Source organism: Cynocephalus volans, chromosome 9 (assembly GCF_027409185.1).
Source record: "Cynocephalus volans isolate mCynVol1 chromosome 9, mCynVol1.pri, whole genome shotgun sequence".
NCBI classification, from domain to species: Eukaryota; Metazoa; Chordata; class Mammalia; order Dermoptera; family Cynocephalidae; genus Cynocephalus; species Cynocephalus volans.
This window is the reverse complement of record NC_084468.1, coordinates 82664783-82680715: the sequence shown is the minus strand read 5'-3', so window position 1 is coordinate 82680715 and position 15933 is coordinate 82664783. Positions and strand designations below refer to the sequence as shown.

At 35.9% G+C, this 15933-nt stretch overlaps 1 protein-coding gene across 1 annotated transcript in view; it reads left to right on the top strand.

Annotated features, from left to right (window-relative positions):
• The window catches only part of UNC5C (unc-5 netrin receptor C), a 344425-nt gene that overhangs the window by 249692 nt on the left and 78800 nt on the right, over positions 1-15933 (top strand). The window contains exon 4 of the mRNA XM_063108393.1: positions 1459-1562. Within this exon, the coding sequence (XP_062964463.1) occupies positions 1459-1562 (104 nt within the window). The remainder of the gene's footprint in view (positions 1-1458; positions 1563-15933) is intronic.

The window sequence follows — 15933 nt, the reverse complement described above, 5'->3', positions numbered from 1 at the left end:
CTATGAGGCTTTCGATAATTTGGCAAACATGTTCCTCGCATGTAAAAATAAGGACATGGTTTAAATAACTTTCGAGTCATGATAACTGTGGATTCTAAATTTTCATTTCTACAATGTACTCAATTTCTTGGTAATCAGATTAGAAATGTCCTTTTGACAGAAATTCTTTCATCATTTGGAGAGTCTTTTATCTTACCTCAGACCCACATAGATCCACAATTTCTTCCCAACTCCTATAATCTTGGATGTTTTCTTTTGCCAAGAAATTCAACAAAATGACAAGTGTGTAACAAAGGATTTTTTTCTAGTGCATTTTTCCAGGTGGTGCTTTCTGGTAGGGATCTACATGTGTTAGGGGCATGCCTCCGAAGTCTTCAGGTTTCCACCCAAAGTCAGTAGACTGAGATGGTGCTGTCAGATTCTTATGTCTTTATCAGACACGTGGGATGAAAGAACAGTGGCATTAATTTTTTATTAAAATTCACTGAATAAAATTTCAATAACTTTTTAATGGAAGAAACTGAACGGTACATGTACAAAATAAAAATTTTGTGGGCTTTTTTTTTTAAGTACTGCTTCAAAGCTCTATGACTGAATAATCTTTTAACTTTAGAAATTAGACAAAATTTATAGAGAGCTTAAAGCCAAACCATAAAAAACAAAATAATTATATGGTATTCAGTGAGGGTCTAGTTAAACCTGTCTCTTGAAGTAGGTGCTTCTGATATGTTTCGAATGACAAGTTGTTTTCCAACATTATTGTGTCCATCTAAAACACTTTCTAAAAACTCTGCTGCATATTGCTCTAATAACTATTACTATATAAATACATAATTAGGTACTTGGTATATTTGGGCAGAAATGACTAATATTCTAATTGAAGAATACTATATGATTAGATATTTCTGGACTGTCTTCAGTAGTCACTCTTTCCCCTGCCTTGTGTTTGAGTCACCTCAAGAACTTATATTCATTCTTTGAAGACTCTAGCATTTTGTTTTCTACTCTGAAACAGAAACTTGCTTTTGAGTTACTGATCAAAAGATTCCAGATTCCTACAACTTTAATAGTATCTATTGTAAAAAAAAGGAAAATTTATGTACATAAGGAATTCTGTGTTTATAAAAATCATGAGAATGAGGTTCTTTTGATTAAAAATATGATCATCGTAGTTGATTATCAAGAAATGCAATTAATGAATCTCATTAATTATTAAAATGATGCTCTCCAAAGGCTTCCAATAAAGTTTAAAAGGGGAACAGTCTGCAGCATCTGAATTTCATCATTTTCACCACATAGAATATAATCACCCAGATTACGGTACAGTGCTAACAACATGTGGTTAAAGAAAAATACAAGGACACATAAAATATCAAATTAGAAATGTTTTTTGTACTTTTTTTAAATTAAAAAATGTTATTTAGTTTTGACATGCATTTTATCACCTGTGCTTTTCAGATCTTCGAAAAACATTTGAGCAGGAACCCCTGGGAAAGGAAGTGTCCTTGGAACAGGAAGTCTTACTACAGTGTCGACCACCTGAAGGGATCCCAGTGGCTGAAGTGAGTTACAAAAATTCTTTGCATTTAGCAATTGGCACTTAGTTATTGTAACAGAGGCCTAACGCATGGCTAATAGTGCAGTGAATTAGGGTATGGCATGATGAATGGTTAGTAATGGAGTCCTAACTGCCTGCTGCTGGCAAAATAGATTGATTGGGAACTGATTAATGACTTGGGAGTCAATTAGAATGCCCCACTGGACAAAGCCACAGGCAGCTTGGTTTAATTTTGTCATTCTCTTTTAAGAAATCAGTAATACTGCTTTATTTTATCTGGCACTTATCATAGAGAGAGATGGTATGACTTAATAATGGGCCATCAATTTTATTGTTCTTCTTGATAATATGAAAAAATGTGACTGAAAGAAGGGTGTGTGTGTGTGTGTACATGTGTCTGTGTCAGTAAGCCTGTATACCTCACTTGTGTATTTCCTGTTCTGTGATGTCATCATGGACATACCTGAAAGCTATATCTACACACCATGAATAAAAACATGGTTAAGGAATAATGTGTCAATTAGTTTTATCCTATAGTCTTCCCATCAAACTCTTCATTTTCATTTTTTCGTTTCTGCTAAAACAAAGCTTATTGAGTGCTAGTGGAGTATTACGAATCAGATTCAGACCATGACTTTTCATTAGCACCAGACAATACAGAGCCCTTTGAAAATGCCCATCTATGGGGGATGGGCCTAGATGACCCACAAGATTGCATGCTCTCCTGGACACACTCACCATTATCTTAGAACATGCTGTTAGGGAAAATTCATACTGTATCTTTCATTTGTTAACAGGTAATCCCAAACTCTAAAATAATGTTACCCTTTACATGATTATCCGGAGACATCCTTCTACACGTCCAACCTCATTGCCCTCGGTGATCCTCACTACCCTACAAACCCAGGGACACTTTAATTTGACAAGTGCCATAGCTACCAATTTGTTGGTGATCCTTGTTTACCTTCAAACTACCTTGAGTCGTTTGGAATTTTTACTCTTTATTGCATATGTGGAAAGAGGCATGTTTCTGTTGCTGCAATGTGAACCTATATATGGGTCCAATGTGTATGGGTCAGCCAACTTTTTGTAAAATTAAACCCCGAAATTTTGTCTATCTGTGAAGTTGAAAAATAATGCTATTGATACTTATACCATTCACCAAAAAAGTGATTAATAATTAATAATGCACTTACTGTCTGACTCCTCATAGTTTTAATCTTTTGAAGATTGAAGCAAGGTGGAAGTCAGCTCAGTTAGCTGGTCCCATGACAATAAAATCAAACACTCAATTCCCTTTACCAAATAAATAATAATAATAATAATAAATTAATTGAAAATTTAGGCAGGACCCTTACAAAACAACTCCATTTTTTTTTGTCGTAGCCATTCATATCTTTATGAGTCAATGCAAAGACTCAAAGGAAATTTTAATGAAATTTTCATTTTTACTTTGAAAGAAGAGAGCTATTTTTTGCCTTGTAATTGGCATCCCGTGGCACTTCCCAGTACTGTATCAGAGACTTCACATGACTGTAGGTAGCTGTTTCATCCAACACCACCAAAACCTGCACTGAAACACAGTATGATTCAGTGCAACTAGAAAGGAGGACACAATTCTCTATTCAGTATTTCATTTCAGTGATTACAATAGTGCATCTGTCTCCTTAATTTTATTTCTAAGATGCTATTGCAAACCTCCTCCATTAAACCACCTTAAAAACCAAAACACATTATGAGTAACGTGGGTATCCACAGTCTCATTTTTACTCAAGATTTCTTCAAGGTGACTGACTTTCAGTGAGGTGATCTTAGGAGTTTCTTCACTTTTTTCAGTCTCCTCAACAAAGTAGTTCACTTTGTCAAGTTGTAAAGATTTATGACTGCAAACTAATTGGCTGTGAATTTTATTTGTATCATCACTGGGGAAGAGACTAATTAACACTTGGCAAGCTCAAGAATCATATACTCATTTGACATTCAAAGAACTATATTTAATACATATTTCTTTTTCATTTTTTTGAAGTCAGAAGAGAGATCAAACGCACATGCTTGAGAGCAGGCTAATAAACTCCTATGTAGGTTCTTTTTCAACACTGTTAAAATCACCAGGATCAGAAAGTTAATGAATACCTTAACACGACACATTACAACTGCCATTTGCTCAAGCGGGGCAGATGATTAATAAAGAAAAGGATACAAAGTAACTTGGTGAGTTAAAGGATTATATGATCATTTTAATTTAGATATAAATGCGTTCATTATTTAATATTTTATTTATTAATTTATGGAATCATAAAGCAGAAAATAGCATAAGATGAAATATTGATCTTAAAGGGAAACCAACAGGCAAAACTCATGTGTTTTGAAATAATTAGGATGAGTCCTTAGGATATCAGGCTGGAATGGATATGTGCATCTTTTGTATATAAGGAAATGGTTGTGAGAGTCAGATGGTAAATGTTCAATGAACACATGGCTGATTGATTCAACTGACCTTTGGTTTATAAGTATATGTCTAGCTCCATTGAGGAAGTAGTTACATTCTTTGCAGAATATCAGGAAGCAGTAATTTTCTTCCTTCATATCCAAATCAGTAATTTTTTTCAAGAACTATTATCTTTAGTTATGGTAGTACCACCTTTGGTGCGAATAATAATATAGTCATTTCTGAGGTAATAATTGATTTCTCCCCTAAGCTGGCATTCTATAGTGTCCACTATAGAATATTCATCTAATTTCCTTATAGAACTCCAGGTTTCAATCCAAGCATCACCATTTTAACTCTTTGACTTTGGGCATGGTATTTAAATTCTTTGAATCTAAGTTTCCTGAGTTCTAAAAGGGAGATAATAATAGAATCTATGCAGAATGTGGTTGGAAGGTTTAAATGAGATACATATGCAAATCACTTACAACATGTTAAAAGCACATAAGAAACATCAGCCATTGCTAGTAATATTATTATATTATCACCGATTAATGCATCAAAGCCTGAATTCAACCTCTTGAATTCAAAATAGTCATTTTTTACTTGTAAATATCTATAGCCAGTTGTGATGTGCTGCTGTCTTTACAATGATCTTGAAAGTTACTGTTCTTTTAGGCCTCACAGTCCTAAGACACTAGAACAACCCTTGTATTTTCTCATAGATTTCCTTTTCAGAGCCCAACTAAAGACAGTGACAAAACATTTCTCAAGAGTAGGAAGCGGCCAACCCAGGATTCCTTGTACTCCTTCTCTCTAGGTGGTGACAATCTTGACTAAGAGCACTTCTCAGTACTCGTTGGGTAAGAAAAGCTATTTTGTGTGGACTCTAGGGATGAAACGCAAGGGTTTCAGAGCTCTAGGCTTGGCTGCTCCCTCCTCTGTTCTCCGTAAGCCCTTTCTTTATATCTGGGAAAGTTATTCAAAATATTTAGTAACTACCTGGCTTCCTCAGCACAGGAGCAGAGTCTTGATGGCCCTTGTGCTATAACAGATACAAACCGTTTAGCTGCTGAAACATAGGGTGGTACAGGAATCCCAAAAAGCCAGCCAGGGTATGGGGGTGAAGGGCACTCAGTTACTTAGTAACAGATACAGAACTATTTCAGTATTTAACACCTGGTATGGGCAAGCCAGTGTGACTAGCTAAATGGTAGCCACTATATACCACAATTTTATATAGGCTCTGACTACGACTTGTACTGAAATTTATCTGCTTATTCTTCTGCCTGCCTGACTAGATGGTGATGAAATAAGGAGCAAAAAGGATTTTGTTCGTGTTTTATCTCTAAAGCCAGCAGATTATAAGTCACATAGTAGGTTCTCTAAATATATTTAATTAAGTGAAAGAAAGAGGCCCTGCTTCTCTTCCTGTGTTCCTCTGTAACACAGAGGCTGCACCTCAGGACATAGAACTTTCCAGAAAAAAAAGAAATTTTTTTTTACCCCTGAAGAAGCAACCTTATTGAGAAAACTCCTTGTGAGGTGAGGGAATCTGTCAGTGTGAACCCTGAGAGCAAGGTTCCAACCCACTCGGACTGGGAATAAAAGCCCATTGGGAAATACTTTAGCTCAAGGACTGAAGGGGAGGTTAATAATAATCAGGTTAAAATTTAAAGTAGACTAGGTAAAAGAAAGAAAAACTAGTCTCAGAAATGTTCTAAAATGATATTACTCAGGATTTTTTATAACATTTTTGCTAGCATTAAGCCAAAAGTAGAATTCTTTTTTTCCATTTCTGGTGAGGCATTTGCCTCCCTTTCAACAGACAAACCCCACCTCCATCTCCCTGAAGAAGCGAGGAAATTAATACGCACATGAAACTGGTGCTGGGTTGCTCCCGTGGCATAATAGCAGCAGCGTATGAAATTAATCCCTTTTTGCTCATTTTTGTTTATGCCTAGAAAATGTTACTGTCACATGGTGAGCCAGAAACACACTCAGAGATACTTTATTTCATCAGATTATCTCTTTTGGAGAGCACTGGGATCAAAACATCAATGGATACAAGATTTGTTGGCATAGCAGAAGGAACAAAACCGAACTTTTCAGTAAAGCCTGTGATTTGTTTTGCCTTTAACAAGGGGATAATTGCTTCTCTAATTATAACGGAGCTATTTCTCATAGGAGTTTAATTGGAGGAACAGGGCACAATGTTCAACTTAGTGACCCAGTTGTGCTTAGAAACAGTCATCTTATTTATTAACATTTGCATCTCTAATTAGCAAGTGGGAAAATATGGGGTCAAGTACAAAAGAATAGATAATTTTGATGGGTTTAGTCGTGATAAACAGGGAGCAGATAATTTTTAAGCTGATACTGGCAGGACAAAAAGCTGCTGGCAGCTGGAGGTGCCACCAAATGTGCAGCATCAGGTGGCTCTCCTAATTGATTATTAATACGGCTGCTGAACACTGTTTCATGACAGCCACTTGTGTTTCCCTGCCATTCACTCATAATTGGAACTTCTTGTCAATGAATTTCCATGTAGGTGCATTGTTTCCCAAGCTGTGCATTATGTTCTTTGCAGGCAAAAGAAATTTAGGAAAAAAAGGAGAGTTTGAATACTAATTTGGGGGGAGACATTGCTTTTAGTGCACAGCAATATCTGTTGCTTATAGTGCACAGCAATATCTGTTGCTTTTAGTGCACAGCAAAATCTTATCTATAGCATGTTTGTAGCGACAGGAAGGGGTTTTGTTTATGATCTAATTATCAGTCCGGAAAACAAGGTTTCACAAGTATTTGAGTCCCTGACTAGTGGTCAGCTTCAAGCTTTTCATGTGTGAGGAGATCACAGTGAAGAAGTGGTGTTGGAAAATCTTGATTTTTATTATGGTATCCCCATATATTTTTCTTCCAATATCCGCCTCTAATAGTTATATGCAAAGATTGCCACAAGCCCAGATAACCATGTAAGCCAAATTTTAAAAATAATAAAATTAAACCACATAAACCTCAGTTTTAAAACAAAAGTAAGAAATAATAGACCTTATCTGACTTCTTAGAAATTTGCAGCCTGATTTCTGCACATAATGGTTCCTTTGAGCCTTTGTACAAAATGCAGATTTTATTTTTTAATCGTCAATTCATTTATTCAAGAAATATTTATTGTAGGCTCACTGTGCACCAGATACTCTTCTGGTTGCCGGAAATACAAGCCAAAGTCCTTACAGGGGATAAAACAATAAGCAAGAATATAAAAAAATGAATAAGATATTTTCAGATTATTGTAAGTTAAAGGAAATAAGACAGGTTCATAGGAGAGAGAGTGATGGTTGCTGGGGACTGGAAAGTCTATCTGAAGAGATCTGAATGATAGGAAGGAGCCAGCCTTGAAAAGATCTGGGTCAGAAAGCTCCAGGCAGTTGGAGCAGCAAGTACAAATACCCTCAGAAGGAGCTGATGTTGTTACAGGATTGAAAAGGAGGCCAGTGTGTCTGAGACAGTGAGCAATGAGGAGGGCCAGAAGATATTCAGTGGGAGTGGGGGGGGGGTTAGGGACTTAGAGACATGGTAACAGATTTGGAGTTGTCTCCAAATGCATGAAAAGTGATGGGAGATTTTAAGTAATGAATTGTCATGACCTGATATGTGTCTTTAATAAGATCATTCTGGCTGCTGCATAAAAATAGATTTTAGGAATTCAAGAATGGAAGCAGGGACACCATTTAGTGGATCATGCCAACATCACACAAGCAAGCAAGAAGAGGTGGTTGTTTGTCTTAGGGCAGAAATAGAAGAGATGGAGAAAAGTGGAGAAATAAAGGATATATTGTAATTACTGTGGGAATGAAGAACTCTGAACATGGCATTTGAATCTAATTGTATTAAATGAAGAAAATCTAGCAAGTATTTGGGCTTTCGGGATGAAGTGAAATCTTCCAGGATAAAGTTCAGCAGACCCAATAGAATAACCTTTTTTCAGGTGACCTAAAATCAGTGGTCAGTAGACCTCAGCTGTTTCAAATACAATCTCTATTTCAGTGGGGCTTCAGCAACAGGCAAAGACCTGGCCTGTGCCTGTAATCAGCAGGAGGGTCTTTTATTTGGAGGGCCCTTATTAGGTGAATAAAGATTTTTGTTTCTTTGATAAGTTATTTTGCTTTGGGATTTCTTCCAATGACTCTCCACATGCCTATAGACACTATTTATCATAAACTCACTGTGGATGAAAAATAGCAGTCATAGAGAGCAAAAAGCCTGTATTTTCTAAAGATGGTCAGACTTAGCTATAGACCTGACACTTTTTAATTTGTCAATGAGAAGAAAGTCTGAGAGTTACTTATCATGAAAGACACACAATAAAAACTGGTTAGGAACTAGCCATAGACTAGTCAATTTATTATCCTATTGCCCTGGAAAAAATTTTTTTTAAAGGACACTTTAGTGCTATTTTGTTCCCTTGGAAGATGCTATTATATAATATTCATTCTACTTTGTTTTTTTTATTTACTTTATTATACTGTTGCTTGTTGCTATTAGTACATTGTCATCATGCTTTAATCTCCTCATAGTCGAACTTAGGTTTTAGAAGTTTTCAGATTTCAAGACATGTTCGCCTCCACAATATGGTCAATGTACGTTCAGCTCTCAAAAGCAATGAGCCAGACATATGTGCAATTAAGGGAGTGTTTCCCCAACAGGAAAACAAATTCCCTTTCTTGGCAAATGCCTTCCCTTTGCAGAAGTTACAACAACTGAGCAAAATGTCACTACAGTTTCCAGTTGCTTTTCTTTTTAATACTTTGGCTATTTTTTTACAATTATCTAAAGGTATAATTTCAGCTTGCTTAAAGACCAGCATTCTTTTAAAGCATAAAAAATGCCCATACTTTCACAAACCAACTGAAAGGGGCAAAGTATATTATTGCACAATGGTCAACAAAGAAGTGAATGAATACTTGTGATATTGCAAATCTGAGAAGCAAAGAGAAGCCAAAGTAGCTTTCGATTACTGGCAAGAGAGAACATCTAACACAATTCTCCATAGTAGAAGACTTCTTTGTTATTTGAAGCACCTAAAAGGGACGGTGAGATATCTATTGCCAGTGTAAGAAATGAGAAGAAAATAATACTGAGATTTTGAAATCTGGAGTAATTGATCTTAACTGTGAAAGTCTACAAAAGGCTTATTAGCTATAGATATGTTTTAGAATTGTCAAGGCCTTGCTATTCAAACTATGGTGCATAGATTATTGACATTGACATGACCTAGAAAGGCATAATCTCAGTCCCCACCCAGACCACTTAATCAGAATCTGCATTTTAGCAAAATCATCAAAACCAGTCTGCAGTACTGATTCTCAAACTTAGAGTCATATTGATATCACTTGGGAATATTTAGAAACTACCAGTGCTTATGTCCCACCGTGGAGATACTGACTTAATAGGTATGATGTGCAGCTTGGTTATCAAGAGCTTTTAAAGCTCCCGGGTGATTCTAAAATGCAGCAAAGTTTGGGAAGAGCTGGTCTAAATGGCAAGGTTAAAACAAACAAACACACAAAAACTTCGAACTTGTCATTTCTAAACCAGTCAGTAAAACTTGGCAGACTCCCAGCTTTTAGCTAATTTCTTTTGAGAAGCTTGGCTTGGCTGAGTGTGCATTTGATAATTATCCCATAATTGCTTTTCCCATTCGTTTGATTAATGTACCTGCATACAATCATTCTAGGCTGAATCTCCATTCTCTTAGGTATGCACACATATCTCAACTCGGTGGTGTCATTTTCAACATCCATGTTCTGACTTGATGGGCCCCAGTTTGAGTTTAACAAAGTAACCTTTCTGATAGGGGTGGGTCTATCTAGTTCATGGTTGCTGGACTCACTTTTCATGTTGGGTGGCATGTGGCAGTTTTCTCTGTTAATTAGAACAAATGTGCCAATTATGTTAATGTTTCTCCCGATACCAATCAGTGAATAATTAGACAAAACACATCTGTCTTTCACAGGGGAGTAGAATAGGAAAGAAAACTGCAAGGTGTTTTGTTCTTTATTATTGATATATATGATTAGACAATTCCTTAATCAATCACAGGGTTAACAAATTCATGTATCAAAAGGGTAAAGTGGTTCCAGTAGCTACTTGGGGGGTTGAGCACCTCTCTTGATTAACATAATCCTGACCAAAGTTCAACTACCTCTGAAGGATCTCTGCAAAGAATTTGAGTGGTCTTTCCTTCATATTTAACAACAAAAAAATTACATTGCCCTATTGGTAAAATGTACGTATGCTATTTATTTACCCTGAACTACAGAAATATACAACTTCTTAAGTAGAAATAGTTGAAACTTTCAAAAAGAATTCACCTTTATTGATATATCACTCTGAAAGAAATCACAAAATTCAGTTTATAGGATCACATTGAAGGTGTTATAAACATATATAAATCACGATCGGATTGTAATTTGTTATACTTTCTGCTTATATTTTTCCATGTATCTGAATTTTGAAGCCTTCTGATTAGTGGGAAAATTGATTTTGTTTCTATTGTTATTTTATTGGCATTTGCATTCCATATTTGGCGGGGTTTTAGAGATAAATGGAGTTGTAGCCGAATCATTTTGTAATACGAGCAATGCCTCACTCTTGTGTTGGTTCTAAAACTGTGGAGAATAGACTTAAGAAATCAACAGATTAGATTTCTTGAAGGTAGTCAAAGTGTATCCTAAGATAAGACTTTTTGTTTAGTTTAGAATTTAGAACTCTCATACATTGTTGGTGGGACTGCAAAATGGTGCAGCCTCTATGGAAAATGGTATGGAGGTTCCTTAAACAATTGCAAATAGATCTACCATATGACCCAGCCATCCCACTGTTGGGAATATACCCAGAGGAATGGAAATCATCAAGTCGAAGGTATACTTGTTCCCCAATGTTCATCGCAGCACTCTTTACAATAGCCAAGAGTTGGAACCAGCCCAAATGCCCATCATCAGATGAGTGGATACGGAAAATGTGGTACATCTACACAATGGAATACTACTCAGCTATAAAAACGAATGAAATACTGCCATTTGCAACAACATGGATGGACCTTGAGAGAATTATATTAAGTGAAACAAGTCAGGCACAGAAAGAGAAATACCACATGTTCTCACTTATTGGAGGGAGCTAAACATTAATATATAAATTCACACACACACATACACACACACACACAAATCGGGGGGGGGAGGGAAGAAGATATAACAACCACAATTATTTGAAGTTGATACAACAAGCAAACGAAAAGGACATTGTTGGGGGGGAGGGGGGGATGGAGAAGGGAGGGAGGTTTTGGTGATGGGGAGCATTAATCAGCTACAATGTATATCGACAAAATAAAATTTAAAAAAAAAAAAAAAAAAGAATTTAGAAAGTATATACTTTCTAATAAGTGTGGCTCACATTCCTAATGTTTAATAATAGTTAACTATGTGCTTTTATAGTCTAAAGGTATGCCATCATCATACGTTATTATAATGTCTATATTGTGTTTTCAAATATGTTGTCCTTGTTTTATTTGAATCAGTTGGTCAGGAAATAAGACTGGAATGATAGATTATAAATTCATTTTCTTACTGTTACATTAATTTGCTTTAAAAAAAAAAATGGAACAAAAGGGCATTTAATGTATTTGAAAATAGTTGTGATTGTGGTGCCAGACCTTCCTAGAAAGCCCCTCATATACATCATCCTGAGATACATTCCTTTTGCCCGAGGCACTGGGAGGAATGAAGCATCAAGGAAGAGAGGCCATGGTTGTTGATTATTACTAATATTATTATTATACCACTCCACCCAAAGTATTTGTCTTTTAATAGTACAACATGAACATAGTTATATTTTAAACAACTTTTAATAGCAAACCATGAAAAAATTATTGGACATAAATAATGTTTGGAAAATGTCTTATTGAAATGGGTCCCACTTTATATATTCTTAATAAGAGAACACAATTGGAAGTTGTACAGTCCATTTTAGGTACACTAGCGTTTATAATGTTTAATTAGAAAAATGGGAGGGGAATGAAAAAAGTTGAGAAAATGAGTATGAGAAGTCAGGATTAAACTGAGTATTATCAGAAGGTGAGCCCACTGGCAGCAGCTGGCAACAGCACCAGCCAGCAGAACCATGCGGTTGGTCACAGCTCCTCTCCCCTCCTCAGACCCAGGGGGAGCATCAGCCTATGGATCAAACCCAACAAGTTTGGCCCAGCAGAACTCCATGGCGCTAGAGGCTCATTCTATGACCACAGAGTCTCAAACAGGAACCAAGGTGGTTTAACATAACCACCACCCCACCTACTGTCAAGCAAAGACAATTCACCCACCACAGTAGCAACCAGGGCCACTCCACAGCCAACCTCAGTGTAATAGAAGAAGCAAACCCTCTACCAAATGACCAAGCGTCAGTAAAAAAACACTAGAAGCACAAACAATCAAGAAGAAATGACACCGCAAAAAGGATACAGTAATGCCCCAAAGTCAGACTCCATGGAACAGGGAATCCTTGAAATGTCTGAAAAAGAATTTCAAGCAATGATCTTAAGAAAACTTGAAGAAATAAAGGAAGACTCAGTTAGAAAACACAATGAAACAAGAAAAAACATTCAGAATATGAAGGAGGAAATCTACAAAGAGATTAATACCATTAAAAAACAGTGTATCAGAACTTGTAGAAATAAAAGACTCACTCAGTGAAATAAAAAACACAACTGAGATCTTGAGCATCAGGGTAGAGCAAGCAAAAGAAAGAATTTCAGAGCTTAAAGGTGGTCTTTTTGAAATAACTCAGGCAAACAAAAAAAGGAAAAAAGAATTAAAAAGAATGGGGAAATCTAAGAGAGATAGCAGACAACCTCAAGTGCTCTAACATCCGAATTGTGGGTATTCCTGAAGGGCAGGAGAAAGGAAAAGGTATTGAAAACCTGCTCAAAGGTCCCCAAACAGATTCAACCCAAAAAGATCCTGCCCAAGACATATTATAGTTAAATCCACAAAGCTCAAAGACAGAGAGAATTCTACAAGCAGCAAGAGAAAAGTGTCAGGTCACTTACAGGGGAACCCCATCAAACTAACAGTAGACTTCTCAACCGAAACTCTACAGGCCAGAAGAAAGTGGAATAATATATCAAGATACTAAAAGAAAAAAACTGCCAGCCAAGAATTCTTTACCCAGCAAGGCTTTCCTTCAGAAATGAGGGAGTAATAGTGTATTTCCCAGACAAACAAAAGTTGTGGGAGTTCACCACCACACGACCAGCCCTGCAAGAAATTCTCAAGGGAGTCATTCATCTGGAATCTGAATAATGATGACCAGCATCACAAACACACAAGAAAGAGCAAAACCCACAGTTAAAACAAAAATGCCAGCAAGAAAGTGAAAGAAGCTAAATCATTCCACCTTAAATTCCCAACTGACATTGAAGAAGAGAAATAAAAGGGGAAATAATGATCAAAAGATATTTAAACCACCTAAACAAGTAGCAATTAAATGACAGGAATTAAAAAACACTTCTCAATAACTACTCTAAATGTGAATGGACTAAACTCCCCATTCAAAAGACACGGACTGACTGACTGGATTAAAAAGATAGACCCAAGTATATTCTGTCTTCAAGAGACCCAACTCACCTGTAAAGACACTCATAGACTAAAAGTGAAGGGATGGAAAAAGATATACCATGCAAATGGAAACCAAAAACGAGCAGGAGTAGCTATTCTTATATCAGACAAAATAGACTTTAAACCAAAAAACATTAACAAAGATAAAGAAGGCCATTATATAATGATAAAGGGAACTGTCCAGCTAGAAGACATAACAATCATATTAGGTCACAAATCTAGTCTCAGCAAATTTTTAAAAATTGAAATCAGTCCAACAATCTTTTCAGACCACAATGGACTAAAACTGGAAAAGCAAAACACTGGAAGCTATACAAACACATGGAAAATAAATAATAGGCTCCTGAATGACCTGTGGGTCCAAGAAGAAATTAAACAGGAAATCAAAAACTTCCTAGAAACTAATTAAAATAAAGATACATCATACCAAAACCTCTGGGATACTGCAAAAGCAGTACTAAGAGGCAAATTTATTGCAGTAAATGCTGATATCAAACAAATGGAAAGACTTCAAATAAACGACCTAATGCTATGCCTCAAAGAACTTGAAAAACAACAACAATCCAAACATAAAGTCTTTTCAGTAGATGGAAAGAAATAATTAATATCAGAGCAGAACTAAATGAAATAGAGACCCAAAAAACAATAGAAAAGATCAACAAAACTAAAAGTTAGTTTTTCAAGAAGATAAACAACAACAAAAAAACCACACCATTAGCTAGATTAACAGAAAAGAGGAGAGAGAAGACCCAAATAACAAAAATTAGAAACGAAAAGGGAGATATTACAACTGATAACACAGAAATACAAAGAATCATTAGAGACTATTATAAACAACCATATGACAACAAATTTGAAAAATCTAGAAGATATGGATAAGTTTCTAGACACATATAAATTGTCAAGACTGAACCAAGAAGAGACAGAAAATCTGAACAGACCAATAACAAGCAAGGAGATTGAAGTGGTAATTAGCAACTTTCCAACGAAAAAGAGTCCAGGTATGGATGGCTTTACAGCTGAATTCTATCAGACTTTTAAAGAGGAGTTAATACCAATTCTCCTCAAACTATTCTAAACAATTGAAACAGACACTACTCTTCCAAACTCATTCTATGAGGCTAACGTAACTCTGATAGCAAAACCAGATAAAGACACAACAAAAAAGAAAATTACAGGCCAATATCCTTGATGAACCTAGATGCTAAAATCCTCAACAAAATATTAGCAATAAGAATACAGCAACATATTAAAAAAAATTATATACTATGATCAAGTGGGATGCATCCCAGGGATGCAAAGATGGTTCAACATATGAAAGTCAGTAAATGTGATACATCACATCAACAAGCTGAAGGACAAAGACCATATGATTATCTCAATGGATGCTGAAAAAGCATTTGACAAAACTCAACATTCCTTCATGATAAAGACTCCCAACAAATTAGGTATAGAAGGAAAATATCTTAACACAATAAAAGCCATTTATGACGAGCCCACTGCCAGTATTACTCTGAATGGGAAAAATTGAAAGCTTTCCCCTTCAGGACAGGAACAAGACAAGGATGTCCACTCTCACCACTTCTATTCAACATAGTACTGGAGGTACTAGCTAGAGCAATCAGGCAAGAGAAAGAAAAAAGGGAATCCAGATTGGAAAAGATGAAGTCAAACTTTCCCTATTTGCAGATGAGATGATACTATATATAGGAAAAACTAAAGACTCTATCAAAAAACTCCTAGAGCTGGTTAATAACTTCAGTAATGTTGCAGGATGCAAAACAAATGCCGCCAAATCAGTAGCATTTATATACTCAAATAATGAATTAACAGAAAGAGAAATGAAGAAAGTAAGCCTATTTACAATTGTCACCAAAAAAATATGGTACCTAGGGATCAACTTAACCAAGGAGGTGAAAGACCTCTACAATGAGAATTACAAACCACTTCTGAAAGAAATTAAAGACACAAAAAGATGGAAAGATATTCCATGCTCTTGGATTAGAAGAATTAACATTGTGGAAAATGTATATACTGCCCAAAGCGATCTACAGATTCAGTGCAATCCCGATCAAAATACCAGTGACATTCTTCACAGAAATGGAAAAAACAATCTTACCTTTCATATGGAAAAACAAAAGACTGAATAGCAAAAACAATCCTGAGCCAAAAAAAAAAAAACAAAGCCAGAGGCATAACTCTGCCTGACTTCAAATTATACTACAAAGCTATTGTAACCAAAACAGCATGGTACTGGTATAAAAATAGACATT